Source organism: Pogoniulus pusillus, chromosome 28 (assembly GCF_015220805.1).
Source record: "Pogoniulus pusillus isolate bPogPus1 chromosome 28, bPogPus1.pri, whole genome shotgun sequence".
NCBI lineage: Eukaryota > Metazoa > Chordata > Aves > Piciformes > Lybiidae > Pogoniulus > Pogoniulus pusillus.
This window is the reverse complement of record NC_087291.1, coordinates 18,773,056-18,796,045: the sequence shown is the minus strand read 5'-3', so window position 1 is coordinate 18,796,045 and position 22,990 is coordinate 18,773,056. Positions and strand designations below refer to the sequence as shown.

Sequence of the window (22,990 nt, the reverse complement as noted above, 5' to 3'; positions counted from 1 at the left end):
ACACATACACATATATATATATTATTTTTTGTGTGACCAAATAATTCCAATTCTTCTCAGCTGCCAAAAATAATTTAGTTCTTCCACACAATCCTGCCTTGGACTGATGCCAGCTGCTGATTTTGCCCCCTCTCTTTCCCTGAACACACTGCTGCTCTAAGCTTTCATACGCTGAACATTCACTCGGCTCCAAAGCTCTGCCAACACCTAAATGCCTGCATGTGCATTCAAGAATTCACAGACTGCAGCGGGTTGGAAGGGACCCTCAAAGGTCATCTTGACCAGGAACGGCTACTGAAAATGAATCCCTGAAATACAGACCAGAACGAGCATGGAGGGTAGCAAGGCAAAATAAAGCCCCTGTGGCCACAGCGCGGCTTGAGAAAGGCTCAATCTAATTCTGTCTCCTCCCAGCAAGTGAATCTGCAGCGATAAAGACATTTATTCAGAGCCAGACCTGTTAGCAGGGACGAGAAGTGGCTGCTCACGTCCTTCGCTGGCTTGTCCCGGAGGGCGTTCAGCCGAGCGTGCATCGGCAGAAACTGCCCACACGACCCTCTTCATGCAGCAATAAATCCAGAGCAGTCATGAACAAGGCGGCTGGAGAGCCAGACAGCAAAGCGCCCCCAGACAAGCAGCGCTCTGAACCCTTCCCTACCTTCTCGCCGCTGTTTACGGCGCGCCCGCAGCGCTGCCGGGGAGCCGCACCGGGGGCTGCCGAGAGGGCTCATGTGGCGGCGCTCCCAGCCTCCCGCCGCCTCCCCCCGCCCGGAGCCTCGGCACTGCCCAGAAAACCCACCCCGACGTGCACGGAACGGAGCCTGCTCGGTCGGAGGCGGGCGGTAAGCAAGCTGCAGGCTGCCCCTCATCCAGGCAGAGGCTGGCAGCAGCCCCATCTTACCGTGCCGCTGTGCCCCCAGGTCAGCTCGGGTTCACCTGCAGCTCCCGCCGCCTCCCCAGCAGCGCTGGGTGTTTGCGGCCAGGCCAGGCTGCTCCGGCAGCTGAATTCACAGCATCTTTTCTGCACTAGCAAGCTGGAATGGCACGGCTGTACTACAGCAGGGAAAGGGGGAAACCGGCGGCAGAAAACAAAGAAATCCCCGCAGGCAGGGAGCTGGGCGCTGCCAAAGCCCACAGGTGCGGGCGAGCAGCGCGGGCACGGCGCTGCCCTGCCCCGGCCGCAGCGGCAGGGCCCTGCGCTTCCTGAAAAGGGTTTTTTGCAGGGCTCAGGATGGACTTGCCTGTGGAGTTCCCAGGGAGGTAGAGTGGCCAGACTCTGCAGCAGCACTGCAGCCCAAGGAACCATGCGTCTGCTAGGCAGGGTGACTCCAGCAGCCTCTGGAGAGGGCACCGACCTGCAACCGCCCCAACGCCGGCCCCAGCCCAGCTGCAGCTGCTCTTGGCAGGGCAGCTACGGGAAAAAGCCCTCAGGGCTCCACCACAAAGACGCAACCAATCATTCCCACTTCACCTGCACCTGAGGGAAATCAGCTCCTGCGTGACAAAGGACACTGAAGCAATCTAGGGGCACCTGGGAAGCAGCGCTGGGTGTGCCAGGGCCAGGCCACTCCCAGCCCTGAGGAACGGCAGCTAAAACCTATCGAGATCTGAGCTCTGAAGGGACTGAAAGCCTGGTGAGGCTCAAACACAGTCACTGAGCTATGGGCACAAACCAGGAGCTGGTGAGGCTCAAACACAGTCACTGAGCTATGGGCACAAACCAGGAGCTGGTGAGGCTCAAACACAGTCACTGAGCTATGGGCACAAACCAGGAGCTGGTAAGGATCAGACACAGTCACTGAGCTATGGGCACACAAACCAGGAGCTGGTAAGGATCAGACACAGTCACTGAGCTATGGGCACAAACCAGGAGCTGGTAAGGATCAGACACAGACACTGAGCTATGGGCACAAACCAGGAGCTGGTAAGGATCAGACACAGACACTGAGCTATGGGCACAAACCAGGAGCTGGTAAGGATCAGACACAGACACTGAGCTATGGGCACAAACCAGGAGCTGGTAAGGATCAGACACAGTCACTGAGCTATGGGCACAAACCAGGAGCTGGTGAGGCTCAAACACAGTCACTGAGCTATGGGCACAAACCAGGAGCTGGTAAGGATCAGACACAGTCACTGAGCTATGGGCACAAACCAGGAGCTGGTGAGGCTCAAACACAGTCACTGAGCTATGGGCACAAACCAGGAGCTGGTAAGGATCAGACACAGTCACTGAGCTATGGGCACAAACCAGGAGCTGGTAAGGATCAGACACAGTCACTGAGCTATGGGCACAAACCAGGAGCTGGTAAGGATCAGACACAGTCACTGAGCTATGGGCACAAACCAGGAGCTGGTGAGGCTCAAACGCAGTCACTGAGCTATGGGCACAAACCAGGAGCTGGTAAGGATCAGACACAGTCATATGGGCACACAAACCAGGAGGAGGCGGCAGTGAGGAACTGCCACCTGCTCTGTGCTGGAAAGCCACTGCTAAGCCCAAGCAGGCCTGGGTGAATTAGGAGGGAGGAGAGAGCAGCAGGAGCAAACCCTCGGGGAGGGCTTCTCCAGAAGGGAGGCAATGAAGCTTCTCCATCTGCTCCTGCAGCAGCCCCTGCTGGTCTGTGCTTCAGAGGCCTCCTGGCTGCACAGGGCTTGGGGGAGCACTGCAAGACCACACTGGGTGTCAGTAGCATTCACAAGGGAAAGGTTCAGGAGACAACTGAGACACCTCGGCTGAGTTCCACTGTTACCTGCTGAGCAGGGGCAGTGAAGGAGCAGGGGAGACACCCCCGGGAGCTCCAGTGACCCCCGTCAGGAGTTCATGACACAATGGTTTGGCTTGGCAAAGCTCTCTGAGCTCACCCAGGCAGCCATGATATGACTCTGCCAGGGCTGGGGCTAAGCCATGACCCTTCGCACCACAGCTCTGCCCCTGGAAACACCTCCAGGCATGGGCATTCAGCCGCCTCCCTGGGCAGCCTGTGCCAGGCTGTGAGAGCCCTTTCACTCAAGAGGCTTCTTCTCATCTCCAACCTAAACCTGCCCTGGGGCAACTTGAGGCCATTTCCTTTACAATCCCAGAAGGGCTCAGGTTGGGAGAGAGCTCAGAGCTCCTCTGCTCCAACCTCCTGCCATGCCCAGGGACACCTCTCAGCTAGGCTCAGCTGCTCAGGGCCTCACCCAGCCTGGCCTGCAGCACCCCTAGGCAGGAGGCAGCCACAGCCTCCCTGGGCAGCCTGGGCCAGGCTCTCACCACCCTCACACTCAACAACTTCTGCCTCAGCTCCACTCTCCCCCTGCTCTGCCTCAGCTCCAAACCATTGCCCTTGGCCTGGCTCAGAGCCCCTCAGCACAAGTCCCTCTGCAGCCTTCCTGCAGGATGCCCTCAGGCACTGGCAGCAGCTCTGAGGTGCCCCTGGAGCCTTCTCCTCTGCAGGCTGCACCCCCCCAGCTCCCTCAGCCTGTGCTCAGGGCAGAGCTGCTGCAGCCCTGGGAGCACCTTTGTGGCCTCCTCTGGCCTCACTCCACAGCTCTGTACCCTCCTCATGCTGGAGGCAGGATTGGAGGTGAGGTCTGAGCAGAGCAGAGCCAAGGGGCACAGTCCCCTCTCCTGCCCTCTGCCCACACTGCTCTGGCTGCAGCCAGCACTCGGCTGCCTGCTGGGCTGCAGGAGGCACTGCTGGCTGCTGGGGAGCTGCTCAGCACCCAGCACCCCCAAGGCTCTTCCTGCAGAGCTGCTCCCAACTCACCCTGCACCCAGCCTGGATCTGTGCCTGGGGCTGGCCCAACCCAGCTACAGGACCTTGCCCTGTGCCTTGCTGAACTTCATGCAGTTGGCACTGGCCATCTTCTCAGGCCAGTCAGGATCCCTCTGGCTGGCAGCCCCCCAGGGAAGAATCCCTGCAAACCCTTCATTCCTGAGTGCCAGACTCACTCCAGCTGCCCAGCCAGGGACACAGCTCAATGATATTCCAGCTCAAAGTCATCCACAGCAAAAAGCCTTCTGCAAATGAATCAAAGCTGAAGACAAAAGGATGAGCTCAGCTCAGCTCTTGCTCAGGTGCCAAGATGTCATGGACACACTCTCTGATTTGCAGGCACTGGGTTTCAGCTCCCCTCTGCTTTCCCTTTGAGGTGCACACATGAAAGGCTCTGCTGTTTGCCTTGGCTTTTTTATTTCTCTTTCTACATTGCAGTGGGGAAAGAGAAAAAAAAAGTCTCAGTTTTTCTAATTAGAAGAGTTACAGACCAAAATGTAGGACACCTTGGTTAGAAACAGGCAACTTGCATATCCCAGGGATGCAGAGAGAAGGCAGGAACAGGCTGCACATTCAAGGGGCAGAGGACACAAACTGCAACCCAGGAGGCTGCACCTCAGCATGAGGAGAAACTTCTCTGGTGTGAGGGTGCTGGAGCCTGGAGCAGGCTGCCCAGAGAGGCTCTGCAGAGCTTCCAACCCCACCTGGATGCCCTGCCCTGGGAGCACCTCCCTGTGTGCACTGCCCTGGGTGCCCCTGCTCTGGCAGGGAGTGGGACTCAGTGATCTCCAGAGGTCCCTTCCAAGTCCTGCATTCCCCGAGTCTATGTTTACAGTCCCCACTTTGCAGCATCCCTGCCCACTCTGCTCTGCTGCACTGTGGCTCTTCCTTTGAGCCACCACTTCTGCCTTTGGAGCTTTTGCTCTCTGCTGAGTCTGGCACATGATGGAGATGGAGAATTTGTGTTGTGAGAACGGTGGAGCAAGCCCCTGCAGAACTCTGCTGACAACTCTGCACAACAGCCAGGTGAAAGGCTTCAGCTCTCCAGCACTGCTCATATGCCTCTATCCCTCAGTCAGACGCCTGAGGCACAGGGATGTTGCTCCCCTCTCCCTAGAAACAAGGGACAGGAGAGGAAATGGCCTCAGGTTGCCCCAGGGCAGGTTTAGGCTGATCAAGAGAAGAAATTTCCTGCCTGAAAGGGCTCTCAGAGCCTGGCACAGGCTGCCCAGGGAGGTGGCTGAACGCCCATCCCTGGAGGTGTTTCCAGAGGCAGAGCCGTGGTTCTGAGGGTCATGGCTCAGCCCCAGCCTGGGCAGAGTCAGAGCATGGCTGGGCTGGGTGAGCTGAAAGGGCTTTGCCAACCTCTATGACTGAAGCCGTAAAGACACCCCTCAGGGCACAGCTGATCCAGTAGTGACATGATCAGCAGCTGTGCCAACCATCTCCTTCCCTCCAGCTCTGCCTGTCCTCAGGGCCGCAGGGCCCAGTGCAGGTTTGCCCTGCAGTCACCCAAGCCTTTGTTCCTTGGTGCCTGCAGCGGCCCAGGGTGATGGGCAGCAGGAGAGCACAGCCCAGCCCAGCCCGACGCTGTGCCGAGCCAAGCGGAGCAGAGCCGCAAACCATTCACCTGCTCTTTGCATGCACACAAAGAGTTTCAGGTGGGTCCCAGCCCCTTGCAGCTTCCTCTCCTGGCCTGCTCTCTGGCAGTACTTCAGAGCAGAGCTGCTGTCACCTGGCTGTGCTCACTGAAGGGCACTCCAGGCCAGAAGCTGACCAAACTGAGCAGCTTATCCATGTGCCCTGCACACCCTTAGGCAAGAAATGGAAAGCACCTGGGAAGGGGCAGCTGCTGGAGACAGGAAACTTCAGAAAGAACAAGAGAAAATCCCTCCTTTCATGCCACAAAACCCACCTCCAGAAACCACAGTCAGCACTGGCACACATCAGAGTGCCCTGGAATTGGTTGGGCTGGAAGAGCCCTCTGAGACCACCCAGCCCAGCCAGCAGCCCAGCCCCACCATGGGCACTGAACCACGGCCCCTGAGGAAATGGCCTCAGGTTGTGCCAGGGCAGGGTTAGGTTGGAGATGAGGAACAATTTCTTTGCTGCCAGAGCGGTCAGGGACTGGCAGAAGCTGCCCAGGGAGGTGGTGGAGTTCCCATGCCTGGAGGAGTTGCACAAAGCTGTGGCCATGGCACCTGGGGCCATGGTTTGGTGGCCATGGTGGGGCTGGGCTGCTGGCTGGGCTGGAGGGTCTGAGAGGGCTCTTCCAGCCATGATGGTTTGTGGCCTCATCATAACAGAGCACCTCCAGAGCAGAGCTGCTCCTGAAGCTGCCGTGGAGGCCTCTGCACAGGGCCAGAACTGCTCCTTCACAAGCAGCTTCCAGACTCCAGCCTCAGCAGGCTTTAGACTTTGGTTTTGATGAAAAGCCTAAAGAAATCAGAACCCATCCAAGAAACACATAGGGCACAACAAAGCCTCTTTGTGCTCCAGAGCAAAGCAACAAGAACTAACCTGTGTGAGTTCATTTTCTGTCCAAGGCCACCTTCACTTCCTAGTTCTGCAACCCCTGGGACATTCGAGGTGTGCCACCCCCTGAGGCAGGCAAAACCTAAAGCTCAGGTGTTCAGTGACCTGCCCAAAGCAGGGGCACTGCCAGCGGCAGAGGAGTGGTGTTTGACTGCAGCTGGGCTCCGAGGGCAGCAGTCCTGGCAAACCTGATCCATTGCCCTAGCACAGCTGGAGACACATTTTACTCTGCTCCTAGCCTACCACACTCCAATGAGAGCATTTCTGTGCTGTCACTTTAATGCCTTTCACTCAGCAGAACAACCTGAGGGCTTTAAAATTTCCTGTTTAGCTCTTGCCTTGGCTTAACATCAGCACCAAAGATCAGTGTTAAAGACTTGAGCTGAAATCAGGCACGGTGACAATCCCATAAGGAGGTCATGCTTGCTCCTGCCATCCATATATTCCTTCCAAGCCATTTCCCCCACTGTTACCTCTGGAGAAGTGCCTCTATCACCCTCTGGAGAAGTGCCTCTATCATGAAGATATGCTCCTAAAATGGCCTTTATAAAGAAATGATGATGCTGAATAAGCCACAGAGTCACAGACTGCTTTGGGGTGGAAGGGATCCTCACAGGTCTAGATCAGGCTGCCCAGGGTCACATCAGGTCTAACCGTGAATGTCCTCAGGACCTCCCTGGGCAGCCTGCCTCAGTCTCTCCCCACCCTCACTGTGCAGAACTTCCTCCTGATGTCCAACATATCTCTGCCCTGCTCCAGTCCCAAACCACTGCCCCAGTGCTGAGCTACAGCTGCTGGCAAAGCAGCACTGACCATGGAACACCTGCAACACTTGAGAGGCTCCAGGGTTCCCTCACACCAGACCCACAGCACAGCCTGCAGCACAGATTGCTGCACAACTACAGCACAGATCCACTCACCTGCAGGGGCACAGAGATCCCAGCAGGGAAGTGCCTGGGGAGCACACCACGGGGGGAGCACACGACGGGGGGCACAAGCTCAGTGCTGCTTCAGCTCAACCCTGGCAGCTCGCTCAAGGGCCCAGCCAAGCTGCCTTTCAGCACTGCCAGCCTTGGAGCCTCCACAGTTTCTTGGGGCCTGCTGCCTTGCCACCCTCATGGGCAGGAACCCATGGTTCATCTCAAACAAGCTCCTTCCAGTCTGCAGCCACCACCCCTCATCCTGCCACTCCAGGCCTTTGTCCAAAGTCCCTCTCCAGCCCTCCCCATGCACAGTCCCAATATCAGAACTCGCTCCAGTTTCACCCATTCAGCCACAACTCCCTGCCACTCTTAACCACACCAGGAACAGAAGGAGCTTTTTCCTGTCTGCCCTCAGAGGAACACCACCTGTCTGACACCACCCTCACACTACCACAGGATGGTAGGGACTGGAAGGGACCTCTGGGGACTGAGAAGGTTGCCCAGGAACACATTCAGGTGGAGATGGAGATTTGCGTCTGGGGTTGCTACTTGCCAATGCTCAGCTGAGTTATGGACACTGGGAACCAAGCCGTGGGCATGCTGTGGTGAGGCCTCTGTGGTGTGGACAGGTTGAGAGAATTGGGGCTTCTTGGTCTGCAGAAGAGCAGCCTGAGGGGAGTCTGATCAATGCTGATCAGTGGATGGCAGGAGGATGAGACCAGGCTTTGTTCAGTGGTGCCAGTGCCAAGACAAGGGGCAAGGGGCACAAAGTGGCACATCAGAAGTTCATCTGAAGATGAGGAGGAACTTCTGTAATGTAAGGCTGCTGGAGCCCTGGAGCAGCTGCCCAGAGAGGTGGTAGAGTCTCCATCTCTAGAGGCATTCCAAACCCACTTGGGTGTGTTCCTGAGTGACCTTCTCTGGGGACCCTTGGCAGGGAAGTTGCACTAAATGATCTCCAGAGGTCCCTTCCAGCCCCTCCAATACTCCAGGTGTGGCCCCACCAGGTCAGAGTAGAGGGGGAAGAGAATCTCCCTTAACCTGCTGGCCAGACTTGGCCACAAGGGCTCACTGCTGTGCCATGAGTAACTTCTGCCCACCAGGGCTCCGAGGCCATTCTCCATGGAGCTGCTTTCCAGCAGCTCAGCCCCTGCTGTTGGTGTCCTCTCACAGCAGCTCTGTTGAACCGTGACTGCTGATGCAGTCCTGCAGGCCCAGCAGCTTTGTGCTCTCGCTGCTGTGCTCCTCAGCCTCCTCACTCAGCCCTCTGAAGAGCCCATCCAGAGTAGACTGCACAAAACGCCCCCTAGAGAAGAAAGCAGCCCCCTGATGTGCCAGGGCAGCTTCAGCCCAAAGGGATGTGAGCAGGACGAGGAACTGCCTCAGGGACTGAGAACTCTTCTGTAGCAGCAATGGCAGGGTTTGCTTTGCAATGAGAGAGCTCTCTGGCCAGCCCTGTCTGCTGGCAGAGGCAGCTCCCACAGCATGGGCACCCCACTGCAGCCCAGGGTCAGCAGGAGCACAGCGGTGCCCTGCTCTGGGGTGCTGATGCTGCCATGCCACGCTCACAGCTGCATGCCAAATCCCAGCCCAAGACCAAGTGACAGCTCTGAAGGGTTTCATCACATTCAGACACTTACATGCACCCACAGAATCACTCGAGACTTCCTCTCCTCCTGTTTTACCTTGGGGCAGCAAAGTTCTGCCTCGCTTCCCCTGAAGAAACAACGGGCACCTCAGACACTGGGGCAGCTCTAGGTTCTGCTGCCACTCCACCCTGCCCGAGCCAGCTGGCCGAACCGGGGCCAGGCCAGCTCTCCAAACTGCAGGAGCTGCTGTCTGCTGCTGCCCCCAGCACTAACCCCCAGCACAGCTGGACAGGACCCTGAGCCTTGCCTGGCTGCAGAGCTCTGCGGCAGTCCCCAGCACTCGCCTCCCGCACCCTTCCTGCACTGCTCCTGCCTCCGGCAGACCTTCCTCCACCAGACGCTTCCTTCTCCCCTCGGCACAGTCTGCGCAGCACAGGCTGTGTGCAAGGCTCCTGTTCCCTCATTCTTCTCTCTTGAATGGGAGCCATTCAGCAGCGGAGAGCCGGCAGGAAAGCAGCCCCGGAGCGCAGCCATGAGACACGGCCGTGCCCTGTGGCATCAGCGGGCGTCAGTGGGGCAGCTGTCTCTGCTCTGCTCTGCCCTGCCTGGACAATGTGGCCTTGCAAAGCAAGTGAGAGGGAGCTGGGATGCTGCTTCCCAACGCTTCCAGCCTCTGGAGACCTCTTTAGACCTGCAGGCTGCCCTCTCCCAGCAAGGAAAGGAAGCTTGAGAGTCAGTTATGACCCAGCACACACGTCCCAAAGACAGGAGCCAAGACAGCTGTGACTGCTGTCACCCTTCACAGCTGCTGCCAAGAGCTACCACCTTAGATGGGGTTTGTCTGTAACAGCATCAAGCATCTCTACTCTTGGCACAGAATCCCAGGATGCCAGCTTGGAAGGGACCCCAAGCATCACCTGCTCCAACCTTCCTAGCTGACCCTGGAGCCTGAGAGCTCAAATCCACTTTGACATTGCACCTTTGCGTGAGTAGACAAAATGACCTCTTTTAGGTTCTGACCTAAACGATTCCCTCCTCCCCGGGACGCCACCTCCCGACAGGAGCTGCTTCATTGCGCTTAGGAGCTGCTGCTGAAATTCCAGGCAGGGCTGCCCCAGCCCTGACGAGAGCACTGCAAACAAAACCTCCTCACGCCCAGGACTGACAACAGCAAACAATTCCCCACCGCATAACAACCACAGCGAGCAAAGCTGCTGCGAGAGGCAGGGCTCTGAAGCGCGAGAGCCAAGACAAAGGGAGGAGGAAAGGGCAGTGATGGCACCAAGTGAGGCAGGGATGGTACAAAAGGTGCGCTGCATTCACGGTGCCCTCAGCGCCACTGTGCGCAGCAGCTTGCAGCTACCATTAGTGCTCCAGGAGAGATAATTGAAGCCTCACAAAGGGCTCTGTAACCCAGATGGCAACCACGAGAGGAGAAAGGGGTCAGCACATCACACAGCCCTGCAACGGGGGGGGGGGGGGGTTGGATGGGGCCCTAAGATCATCCAAACACCTCCAATCAGAGCAGGCTGCACAGGGCCACATCCACTCTGGTCTTGAATGTCTCCAAGGACAAGGCTTCAGCCACCAACCTGGGCAGCCTGTGCCAGTGCTGAGCTTCCTCCTGCTGCCCAACCTAACTGCCCTGTTCCAGCTCCAAACCATTGCCCTCGGCCTGTCCCCACAGCCCCTTCTGAACAATCCCTCACCAGCAAATGAGAGCAACAAGTCGCTGTGTGCTCACCTGGAAACCCTTCACAGGAGACTCAGGGTGTAAGAAGTGTTCCGAGTAGAGTGGGACTGGGAACTGCAGTTCACCAGGAGCTGCAGGAGCACAGGCAGCTCCAACCCCACCACATGCTTTTCATGAGCATTGTTGAGCAGTTTGTCAGACCCAGAGGGTGCAGCCAGAGCCTGCGTCCTGTGGAAGCACCAAGCCATCTCCCCTCCCTTGCAAGCACTCTGCTCCAGATTTCCTTCTCTTTCCCCTCCTTTCTTGGCTCCAGGCTGCCCTACAGTGATGTGCCAGCAGCCCTAGAGACTGGGTGGACTTCTGAGAGACAGCTCAGAGCACCAACAGTAATTCTTCTCTTCCCTTCCTTCACAGCAGGCTCTGAGGCAGAGACCTCCTGAGCTGCAGTAGGTGACCCAACACAAAGCCATGACTAGGCTGCAGCCCTACCATCAGAAGTTGTCCTGTTCCACAAAGCCATACCTAGAAAGGCTTTCCATGAGCACTAAACCCAACCACCAGAATGCCACCCCTGGAGAGCCCTGGGGCTGCCGTGGCTCTGACACTGCCCACATCAGCCCCATGGCTTCTGCTCCTGACAGCCACCTCCAGATGGCTTCCACTTGTCCCCTCCTCCAGTATCTGCTCTGTTGCCCAGAAAGACTTCCCTCTTCCAAGTTCGGGGGTGGAAATAACAAATCATCAAACCATAAAGGTTGGAAAAGCCCTCCAAGATCATGCAGCCCAACCAGCATCCTGACCCCACCACAGCCACAACTTTCTGGAACTCTTCCAGGCATGGGGACTGCACCTCCCTGTGCAGCCTCTGCCAGTGCCTGAGAACCCCTTCTGGGAAGAAATTTTATCTCAGTACCCAACTTGAACCTGCCCTGGCACAGTTTCAGGCATCTTTTTCTTGCCCATGACTGTGCAGTGCGAGTGAGCACCCTTCAGCCCCTCTCTTAAACACATGAATTAACCACAATTCTGGTTCAGCACACAATTAATTAGGGCCCAGTTCTGCAGCCTCCCTGGGTCTGAGTGAGCAGGAGCCTCAGGGCACCACTTTTGAGCATAATGAGCTCACCTCTTTGAACTCTTCTGACAAAGAAGTTTGGTGCTCAGGACAGAGCTTCAGAGAGGAGTCTGCAGGATGCTGGATGGTCTCTGAGAGCCCCTCCAGGCCAGAGCAGACTGTGCTGTGCTGCTGTGACAAAGCGAGGCAGGGGCAGGCAGGGGGCAGTGCCACACAAATGCCAGGTCATATGGAGCAGGTTACGCCCTAGAGAGCAGGCCCTGTGTAACCACGCAGGAAAACACAGGGGCACAGACTCAGGCTGCTCTGTGTGCTGCTCTGAGGCCAGCTGGAACATTGGCCACTGGAGGGGACCGACCTTTAAAAGCCACCCGGTGCAAACAGCCAGCACGGAGCAGAGACACCTTCAGATACAGCAGGCTGCTCAGAGCCCCAGGCAACCTGACCCTGGGGCATCTCCCACTTCCCTGGGCAACGTGGGCCAGCGTCTCACCAGCCCCTTCTCTGGAATGCAGCTGAAGGTTGTGGTGCAGGGCATGAGATTCCCTCGGGGCTGACGTCTCTGCAGTGCCTCAGAGTGCTCCTGGCAGGCCACAGCTGCGTGAGTCTGTAGTGACGTGGAGAGGATGTGGCTCAGTCCAGCTCCTGCCTAAGCCCACAGCTGACACTCAGAAGTCAGCCAAATAGCAGGCTCAGAGCAGAACACCTTCCCCCTGAGCATCTCCCAGCCCATCTCCGTCCACTGGCACCGGACAAGGCAATCACATTAGTCCTTGTTGGCCTTTCTTGCCAGGGCCCCCCTCAAAGCCTTCTGACAGAGGCAGGCAGCCCTGGTGTCCTGCCAGACTTCAAACGTGCCAGAACCTTTTGTCACAGCAGCAACTTCCATGCTTGTAGCTTAGAACCAGGACCTTGCTGAGTCTCACCACTCGGTCAAGGCTCCCACTCTGAACCCCTTGTCTCAGTGCCCACACAAAATGCCTGGCTCAGCATCCTCTGCGGGCCACAGACACCTCTTCTGCAGCTGTAGAATGTGTGCAGAAGTGTCCAGCTGGAATCACAGCCATGGGATTGTTTCGGTTGGAAAGGCTCTTTGAGATCACCAAGTCCTGCTCTGCTGAGGCTGGGGCTGAGCCATGGCCCTCAGTACCATAGCTCTGCCCCTGGAAACACCTCCAGGCATGGGCATTCAGCCGCCTCCCTGGGCAGCCTGTGCCAGGTGCTGAGAGCACTTTCAGTCAAGAAGCTTCTTCTCATGTGCAACGTAAACCCTGCCCTGGGGCAGCCTGAGGCCATTTCCTCTCCTGTCACTTGCTCCTAGGGAGCAGAGCCCAGGCCCAGCTGGCTGCAGCCTCCTCAAGCAGTTCCTCCATGCTCGCTCCCAAAGCCAGCCCCACTGCCTGCCCACTGCTGTGCCCAGCCCTGCCCAGCTCCAGGCCCCTTGGAAAGCCAGGAAGGTCGGGCACAGCACATCAGCTTCTCTGGGCTGCTGCCTAGCCCTGCTGCCATCCAGGCACAGCACTCACTACCAACTGCAGGAAAAGCTGAGCCCTGCTCCAGATGCTGTGCTCTGGAATTCTGTGCCTCTCCAAGGGTCTGGAATTCTGTGTCTGTAACATCCTGTGTCTGTTTGGGTCACTCTGCACAGGAGAAGCCAACAGGGGTTCCAGGCTTTTCTTCCTTTCTTTTTGTGTTAAGCACTTTCATTCCCCTCCAAAAGGAGCCAAGCTGCTGCCACGAGAGACCTCCAACACCCAAAGAAGCTAAGGCACAGCAAGAGTCATCATGGCTTGAACAGCTACAGCAGGAACCCTTCTCTGCACAGAGGAGCTGGAAAACTTCACTTTTCCTGATCACTTTAGCTGTAAAACTGCAGCAGGAGCTAACAGGGACAAAGCAGAGCAGCTTGGAGAGCATTTCCAGGCTCAGCCTGGAGAAGGCCTCAGGGAGACCTCAGAGAGCCTTCCAGGTTTGGAAAGAGGCTTCCAGAATGGCTGGAGAGGGACTTCTGGTAAAGGCCTGCAGTGACAGGACAAGGGGTGATAGCTTCAGACTGCAAGGAGCTGGACTGAGATGAGCCATGAGGAAGCAATTCCTGCCCAGGAGGGTGCTGAGGCACTGGGACAGGTTGCCCAGAGCAGCTGTGGGGGCTCCAAGACAGGAGGTGTTCAAGGCCAGGCTGGATGAGACCCTGAGCAAGCTGTGCCAGTGGGATGTGTCCCTGCCCGTGGCCAGGGGCTGGAGCTGAATGACCTTTAAGGTCCCTTCCAACCCAGCCCAGTCCGTGATTTCCAAGTCTGGCTGTTTAGAAGGCAAATTAAAGCTGAAAGCCACTGAGACACAGTGCCAGGGGCTGGCAGCCCTACCAGCCCCCTTCTCCCCATGCTCTCTGCACTCAGGACCTGAGCTCCCAGCCCAGCTGTGCTCCCCTGCCCCCAGCTGCTGCCTCAGTAACTGGCAGGGACCTCAGCAGCCTCCGTGTCAGAGACAAGGAAGTAAACCCACCTGGAGAGCAGCTGAATGGTGAGCACAGAGAGCCACCCCGAGCCCTGCTGGGAGCCAGTGCAGGGCAAAGCAAAGCAAAGCCAGGAAAGAGGAGCCTGCATCTGTGCCTGGGCTCACACTGGCGCTGCACCCGCGCTGCGCTGCTGGCACCCTGCTGGGGGGAGCAAGTTACTGAGCGGGACCAAAGGACAGCCAAGGGGGGGCAGAAGGACCTAACCACTACAAGAACCTGGAGACCCTTCCTAGCACGCAGTATGGAGACAGCTGACTCCAAAAGACACAGAAGAGGCCTGACAGCAGTCCCTGGGGACCAGGGGGATGTGTGTGGCTGGCTTCCAGACAGCAGGCGAACAGCCACCAACAGCCAGCGTGGGGACCGCTACGGGACCGCGCCAGGGCACTCAGGAAGCACCCCAAAACTCGGCTTCTCCGAGCTGCTCCCCAGCACAGGCAGCACAAAGTGCCTCAGCTGGGAGCCAGGAAAGAGAAAGGGAGGGAAAGGGGAGGGAGCGGAGGGAAGACAAAGAATCTGCCCCTAACCACACACACCAGGCTCTGCAGCACCTCTTGCAGCACACCTGGGACAGCAGAGCCTTCCAGCTCTCCCAGCTGCAGGGCATACCTGACCTCATGAACCACAGCAAGTGACTCCCTCCAACAAATTCCTTCGCTTGGATTTTCAAGCCAGAGAGCACAAAACAAGCTCCAGAGCAGCAGGAAGCCAGCCCCAGGTAGAGTTCCAAGATCACCATGGCCACAGCTCAGCCAGAGTCTGAATGCTGAAGAGACAAATGCAATGAAACAAACCAGTGCTGAGTGCAGCTGGGGAGGACTTAGAGGCCACTGGTGCCAAGAAATTTCTTTTGCTGTCACTGCAAGAGTCACAGAATGGCTCAGGTTGGGAGGCAGCTCAGAGCTCAACCACTCCAACCTCCTGCCATGCCCAGGGACACCTCTCAGCTAGGCTCAGCTGCTCAGGGCCTCACCCAGCCTGGCCTGCAGCACCCCTAGGCAGGAGGCAGCCACAGCCTCCCTGGGCAGCCTGGGCCAGGCTCTCACCACCCTCACACTCAACAACTTCTGCCTCAGCTCCACTCTCCCCCTGCTCTGCCTCAGCTCCAAACCATTGCCCTTGGCCTGGCTCAGAGCCCCTCAGCACAAGTCCCTCTGCAGCCTTCCTGCAGGATGCCCTCAGGCTCTGGCAGCAGCTCTGAGGTGCCCCTGGAGCCTTCTCCTCTGCAGGCTGCACCCCCCCAGCTCCCTCAGCCTGTGCTCAGGGCAGAGCTGCTGCAGCCCCGGGAGCATCTTTGTGGCCTCCTCTGGCCTTGCCCCAGGATCTCTGTGTCTGCATGGAGGACATCTCCTGGTGGCAGTGCCGTGCCAGCCCAGGCAGCAGCTCTCACGCAAAGCCAGGCCCTGCTGAGCAGGAGGCGCAGCACAACTGCTGCACCCTGCCTGTGCTGGGCAGCAGGGACAGCTCCCAGAGGAGCTTCACTTGGATTTCTCAGCACTGAGGCACACCTGGATCCATGGCATGTGGGTTAGTGGCCATGGCAGACTTGGGCTGATGTTTGGACTGGATGATCTCAGAGGGCAGTTCTATGATTCCTTGGCTTAATGGCCACGGTAGTCTTAGGCTGAGGCTTGGACACAGTCTTAGAGGTGACTCTGCTGGTATGATCCCACAAGACACTCACTGCAGGGTCAGCAGCTCTCTCAGGACAGTGCACACACAGCTAGTCCCAGTTGCCACCCGCTCTGGTGCCAATGCCCTGCCTGCTCTCTTGGTGGCCTCCAGCATGGTTGGGCTGGATGACCTCAGGGGGCTTTTCCAAGCTGAACAACTCTGCCATTCCATGATTCACCCTCCAGCTTCCAGCAGCATTCCTTCCCTTCTCCAGCTGCTGTCAACAGCTCACAGTGTTTAGCCCACAATATCTGAAGAAGCTGGAGTGAGGAGGATCTCAGCAGCTGAAAGAACAAAAGGAGGCCTGGCACTGCTGTGACTCAGGAGTGCCTAAGCAGAGAGCTGTGCTGGGAGGGAAGGGCAACAACTTGCCAGAGGAGCTGGGAGGCAGTGACAACCTCCTCAGGTGCTGAGTGGCTCACGCTGGCATCCTGTGCCCATCGGAGCCATCCTGCCAAGGCAAATGGGTACAGCCTGTGAGCTTCTTCTCTTAGCTGCTCCAAAGAAATAGCAAGAGATGTGAGCTGGCTCAGAGCCTTGATGCTGGGATGGGATCTGCAAGGGGAGGGCTGTCAGGGATGTTGTGACAGCAGAGGAGGCAGCACACGTGCAGAGCTCCACTGGAAAGCAGACAGGACTCATTTGCTGCCAGAGCCTTCCAGCAGAACTAAAGTCACCTGCCTGGTGGTTGTGCAGCAGGGGACCACAGAGCTGCATTTCAGTACCTGCAGGGGACCCCCAGGAAGGATTGGGGAGGGACTGTCCAGAAGGGGCTGTGGGAGCAGGCTGAGGGCAATGGTTTGGAGCTGGAGCAGGGCAGAGTTAGGTTGGGCAGCAGGAAGAAGCTCTGCACAGTGAGGGTGGGAGGCACTGGCACAGGCTGCCCAGAGAGGTGGTTGAGGCTCATCCCTGGAGACATTCAAAACTGGAGACTTGATGTGGCCCTGGACAGCCTTCTCTGTTTGGAGGTGTCCCTGTGACTGCAAGGGTTGTGTGGGGCTTGAGGAGACAAGGACAAGATGAACTCTCAGCAGGCTTCCCTCACCAGTGTCACCTGAAGCTGCAGATCCCCTCACTGCCAGCGTCAGCCAGAGCAGAGGGAAGCAAAGGCTTCTGTGCACCCTTCCCACGACGCCTCCCCGCGCTGCCTCAGCTGCTCCCATCAACAAGCTGCCAGCTCCCATTACAGCCACATCTGAACAGAGTTTGCCACAAAGCTCTGTTCAAGCTGTCTCCTGCTCCAACAGAAGCCATGTTTCGAGGCAGGACCTGCAGCCTGAAGGGAAACTCGTGGCCTGTGCATCACTTTGGGGGGCAGCGTTGGGCTCTCACTCCAAGAAGGGCCCTGAGGGGCTGGAGCAGGGCCAGAGAAGGGCAAGGAAGCTGGGGAAGGGTCTGGAGAACAGGGCTGGGGGCCCTGGGGGCATTTAGTGTGGAGGAGATTGAGCCAGGCTGTGAGAAACCTTTCAGTCAAGAAAGTCTCTTCTCATCTCCAACCTAAACCTCCTCTGGGGAAACTTGAGGCAATTTCCTCTCCTACCTCTTGTTTTCACAAGGAGCAAAAAAGCTACAAAGCTGCTGAGGGGCCTGGAACATCTCTGTGTTGGGGACAGATGAGAGACCTGGGGCTGCTTAGCCTGGAGAAGAGCAGCCTGAGGGGGATCTGATCAGTGCTGATCGATACTGCAAGTGTGAGTGGCAGGAAGATGGGGCCAGGCTTTGCTCAGTCATGGCTGGACAAGGGGTAAGGGGCACAAAGGGCACATCAGAGATTTCAACTAAACACGAGGAGCAACTTCTGTAATGAAGGGTTATGGAACCCTTGAGCAGCTGCCCAGAGGCAGTGGAGTCTCCATCTCTGGAGACATTCCAAGCCCAGCTGGTGTGTTCCTGTGTGGCCCTGCCCTGGCAGGGGCCTGGCCTGGGTGATCTCCTGAGGTCCCTTCCCATCCCTGCGATCTCTGCGTTGACACCAGGAAGAGCCCAAGGCCGCAGCACTTCCCCGGAGGCGCTGCCTGCAGGCTGCTGTCCTTCACACTGCCAGCACAGGTGTACAGTTACTGTGGATCATGTTCTGGAAAGCACTTTCTCTGCAGGCAGCACCTCTCTGACAGCACATTTCTGAACCACCACTTCTCATGCACCATCCAAGCTTTCCTGCATCTCACCCAAACCCCAGAGCATCCCACTTGGAGCTGTCAGCCACCAGAGGCATCTGGTAGTGACCTGGGCAATGAGATGTTCAAACAAGGGAAGCAGGAACACAGCTGCCTAGGGGCTTCTCCTAGCTCCAGTGAGAAATCCTAGGGCACACCTGCACTAAGTAAGGTACAAGGATATTGAACCTACCTCATCAAAGCTGCTCTCTTCTTTCTTCAAGGCTTTAAAAGAAAAGAAGAAAAGAAGTGGTTATCTGGCTGCATTTCAAGGAGCACAAGGGAAGGGCCACCAGAGAGGAGCACAACAGAGCAGCAGCTCCCTACGGCAGCAAAAAGCAGGAATGACAACTGGGCACCCAAAACATGACCCTGTAGCACAGTGGAGGACTGCAGAGGTGCTCAGAACTGGCATCCTGTGAGAGCGTTCTTCCCTCAGGGTAGAGAAGATGAGAGCTGGAGAGGTCTGGGGCTTTGTTCTCAGCCCTAGGGAGTGCAAAAAAGCAGTTATGGAGAACATGAGTGAACTGCAGCAGGGAAAAGTACAAAGCTCAGCCAAGCACTTGTCCATGCTGTGGGGCACTGAGCCCTTGTGCACTACTAGGGGCTGTAAAATACTGCAGGCTGGGGGCAGAGTGGCTGGGAAGAGCCTAGCAGAGAAAGCCCTGGGGGTGCTGGGTGACAGCAGCTGGAGATGAGCCAGGGGGTGCCCAGGTGGCCAAGAAGGGCACCAGCAGCCTGGCCTGGATCAGCAGTGGTGTGGGCAGCAGGAGCAGGGCAGGATTGTGCCCTGCACTCAGCACTGGGGAGGCCACAGCTGGAGTGCTGGGGTCAGGTTTGGGGCCTCACTGCAGGAAGGACACTGAGGGTCTGGAGCAGGTGCAGAGAAGGGCAAGGAAGCTGGGGAAGGGTCTGGAGAATGGGACTGGGCAGAAGCAGCTGAGGGCCCTGGGGGTGTTTAGTGTGGAGGAGGCTGAGGGCAGAGCTCATTGCTCTCTGCAGCTCCCTGAGCTGAGCTTGCTCCTGTTTTCAAGCTGGAGATTTCTCTCACACACCACAAACCAGAAACTCACCAACAAGCAAGGGAGAGAGGCAGAGTGCAGAAATCATGAACCAGGAAAGCAGGAAACTAAAGCCAAGAGCAGTGCTGAAGTTGCAGCAAAGACCGACTAGGACTTTTCTCCTTCCCAGGCAAAGCTCTCCCTGCACAGGGCAGCAGGGCTGGTGCAGCCTCCTCTGGCTCTCCAGCTCCCGTTCCTTGGGCCACGAACCACAACGGCCCTCAGATCTCTGAAGATCTCCTCTCCATAATTACTCATCTGACTTCACGCTCAGTAGCAGAAGAGAAAAACCCACGCCCTGGGCTTTTGCTGAGCTGCTCTGAGGCACACGGCGTCCATCTCATCACGAAAGGCTTTCACATGCTCCTGAACGCCGAAGGCAAAACATCTGCAAGCTGCAGCAGAAGCAAGGAGCCAGCACACCGAGGAGGAGAGAACCCGACTTTGTGCACAGCTGTAACCTCTGCGTTTCTTTCAGAACAGACAAGCCACCAGCGAGCCCCAACACAGCTGTGCCATGCTGACAGCCCTTCCTGCCTTCTCAAAGCACGATTCCAGGTAGCTAAAATACTCTGGGAACAGTCAGCCAACAGAGCCAAACCAAAGCCACAAAGTAAGGCAATCTGCAAACCCAGGCTGGCTTCTGAGCTTGCTGTTGCTTTAACGTCTACCTATGAGTCAAAGGAGGAGTTTTAAATCTCCAAAACCTAAGAATCTGAGAGTTTGAGTCACTCATCTGATCAGAATCTGCTTCATAACAACTCCACTCTCAACCAATTCACTACAGAGAAGAGATGAAATCATCAGGGCAGCACACTGTAGGCAAGAAATTACAGCAGAAGGCTGTTCTTCCCCTCCCCAGTGCAACCCTTTTCTTTTTAACTGATTGAAAGAGAGGCTTTGCCGAGCTGAAAGCAAGCAAACAAAGCAGCTCCTCGTTAGCTCAGGTATGTGCGGCAGGGAGCGCAGCAGAGGTCCCCGCAGATAACCTTGCGGCCGGTCGGAGCGGCAGGCACGGCCCAGCCGCGCCGAGGGGCCAGGGACTGCGGGCAGTGCGCCGAAGCCATCCCAGAGACTCTCTAGGTCTCGCTCCTTCCCTCCTCCTACCCTGGGGTCAGTGTTTGACTAAGGAGATTGCATGGCAGAGGCTCCATGGTGGGAGCTGAAGAGATCCCAAACGAGGCTGAGCTGGGTCACGAGGAAGCAATTCTTGCCCAGGAGGGTAGGGAGGCACTGGGACAGGTTGCCCAGAGAAGGTGGAGGTTCCAAGCCTGGCACTGTTCAAGGCTAGGCTGGATGAGGTCTCAAGCAAGCTGGGCCAGTGGAAGGTGTCTCTGCCCACGGCAGGGGCTTGGAACTGGATGGTCTTGAAGGTCCCTTCCAAGCCAACCCAGTCTGTGATGATTTTGGTGCTACAGAACGTTAACAAGTGCAAGATCTCTACCTAAACCTGAGGATCATTTATCAAAGGACTCGTTTCTCAGTTCACTCTCACAATTATCCAAGCCTGAAGCCAAGAGCCAAGCCTAGCTAAGGTTTAAATGCTGAAATAAAGGGCGCTGCAGCCCAGGCTCTGCGCGCTGGCTGCCCGCAGCTCCTTCAGAGGGACATCACCTCGGAAGTGAGGCCATCACAACTGTACCCTGCTCTGAGGCCTGTGAGCATGGGCAGGCTGCCAGAAAGCCTTCCAAGAGAACAGTTCTGTCCAGCTGTCCCATTTGGAAGCTGTCCCCTCCCTGCAGGTGCATGAGGCCAGGCTGGATGAGGCCTCAAGCAGCCTGGTCTAGAGCAGGAATGCTCAGCCACAGGGGAGCTGCTCCCCGAGAGGCACCAAGGGGACTGTCCCTGGCACCTGACTCACCAAGCTCCTGCCTGCTTCTTTTCCCTCCCAGTCAAGCCACCTTGTCAAATGCACTGGGATGGAAGAGCGACAAAGAAACAGTTTGCTTAGAAAAGACCTTTGCAATCCAGTCCTGCCACCAGCACAACCACCATGGCCCCAGCGCCACAGCCACAGCTTTCTGGAACACCCCCAGGGACAGGGACTCCATCACCTCCCTGGGCAGCCTGGGCCAGGCCCTGACCACTCTGGCAGCAAAGATTTTTTTTTTCTCCCCTGGCACAATTTCAGGCTATTTCCTTTCCTTCTACCACCTGCTCCTAGGGAGACCAAGCCCCACCTGGCTCCAGCCTCCTTTTCTCACTTCTCATCAGACGTTTCCATGAATTTCACAAGTTTAAGCTTCATGAAGAATTTTCAATGCATTTTACAGCTTTCAGACTGCTGACAGCCTTCACCTATTTATGGAGGCAGAGAGATTTATAACTATGCCTTGACACTCCCTTCATAGCTGAATTCTGGCATCTCCCCATGGTTTACAAAGAGGCTGCCCAATATTTGGGGCATTTTAAGTAGATTTCCTTTTCTGAGTCTATTTCATCTTGCAGTAGGACAGTAAAAAGATGCCTGTTCTCCAGATGCCATCCTGCTCTTGGGACTTTGCAATCCTTCAAAGCTAAAAGCAGTCACTGAGTGCATACCCAGCACAGGACCAACCACCCAGCCCAAGCACTCTGATCTTGTCCTTGGCAGGGCTGTGGAGGGAGAATGCAATGCCACAGCCCACAGCTGCAGCACAGCCACTTCAGTCCCCTCACCAGGACAAAGCAGCTCTGCAAGATGACCCACATCTGCCAGCCAGACTAACCAGGAGGGAAAACATCCCAGTGACGGGTGAGGGCTGTGGAAGGGCCATCACAGACAGTCTGCAAGGCTGGTCACAGAATCCTAAGAGTCACTCAGAGAATCACAGAAGTGGAAAAGCCCTCTGAGACCATCCAGTCCAAACAGCAATCTGACCCCACCACGGCCACAGATGCCGTGGCCACACATTTCTTGAACACCTTCAGGGATGCCCATCTAAACCTTGTAGCTCTACCTGCAGCTGCTCTTCCAGCTTGGGGACCCCACACCTCCGCTAAGCTACCTTCTGCCCCTGCGTGTGGATGCTGTCAGTGGGCACGCAGGCTCTAAACCGAGGATTAGGGGAAGCAGCGTGGCAAAGGACGAGAGGCACAGAGGGCTGAGCGGAGAGCAGAGAACTCTTGGGCATTGTTCTCGGAGGCCAGCCCCGCCGCAGAACCGCGGCTGTCAAAGGCAGGCGGGGCAGCGATGCCAGCAGGCACGGAGCTCGGCGGCAGCCGCAGGTCGCGCCAGCCCAGGCTGCTTTCCGGCAGTGCGAGGAGCTGGCAGCGATGACAGACAGACAGACAGACAGACTCACAGACAGACAGACAGACAGACAGACAGACTCCTTTTGTCTGCCCTCCCAAACCGCCGGGCCGCCCGCTCCGGCACCGCAGCATAACGGCGGCCCCGACACAACGGATCCGTTAGCAGAGCAGCGACACGGAGAGAAAATCTGCTCTGACTCCGTGCCAGGCTCTCCGGGCGGCGATGGGGGCAGGCAGGCCGGCCCCGGGCTGCGCTCGGGGCTTAGCTGGCCCGTTTTGGGCTGCCTCCATCACACGGCACTACTGGCAAGCGGCTTTCTTCCCCTCAAAACCTCATTCCCGACCCTTCTCCGCCAAGAGGCTTTTCTCAGGGAGGGGCTGGGTGAGGGTGTCCCCGGCCCGGCCACCCCCCACCCCCGCCGCCGGCAGCGCTCCCCGGGGAGCGGGGCAGCGGCGGAGCCCGGCGGCGGCCGCGGCGGCACTCACCGATCCGGCCGAAGCTCTCCGATAAAGTTCTCCGTAACTTTTTCATCCTGCTGATCTTCTCGGCTGACTGCGAGTCGATCATGGCACACATAGGGGTGCGGAGGGCACACGGCCACCCCCTCTCCCTCGGCTCCGTGGGGCGGGAGATGTCCGCACGCCCACTCCACCCCGGCTGCGGGGCTCCCCCGGGGCGCACTTCGGCTCCTGCCCGGGGAAAGAGCTCTACGGCGCGGCCGGCGCTGCGGCTGGGCCGGTGGCCACCGCCCGCCTCATGGCCCCGTCCCG

At 57.4% G+C, this 22,990-nt stretch overlaps 1 protein-coding gene across 5 annotated transcripts in view; it reads right to left on the bottom strand.

Annotated features, from left to right (window-relative positions):
* Nucleotides 1-22,990, bottom strand: part of CDK14 (cyclin dependent kinase 14) — a 90,453-nt gene extending 67,463 nt beyond the window's left edge. Inside the window, exons 1-2 of one of the 5 annotated variants that reach the window (XM_064166843.1) lie at nt 22,706-22,990; nt 18,118-18,149 (exon numbers count right to left, since the gene is read on the bottom strand). In XM_064166843.1, coding sequence (XP_064022913.1) covers nt 18,118-18,149; nt 22,706-22,796 — 123 coding nt within the window. In that variant the 5' untranslated portion in view covers nt 22,797-22,990. The other 4 variants (XM_064166847.1, XM_064166846.1, XM_064166845.1 and 1 more) reach the window with 4 other exon arrangements.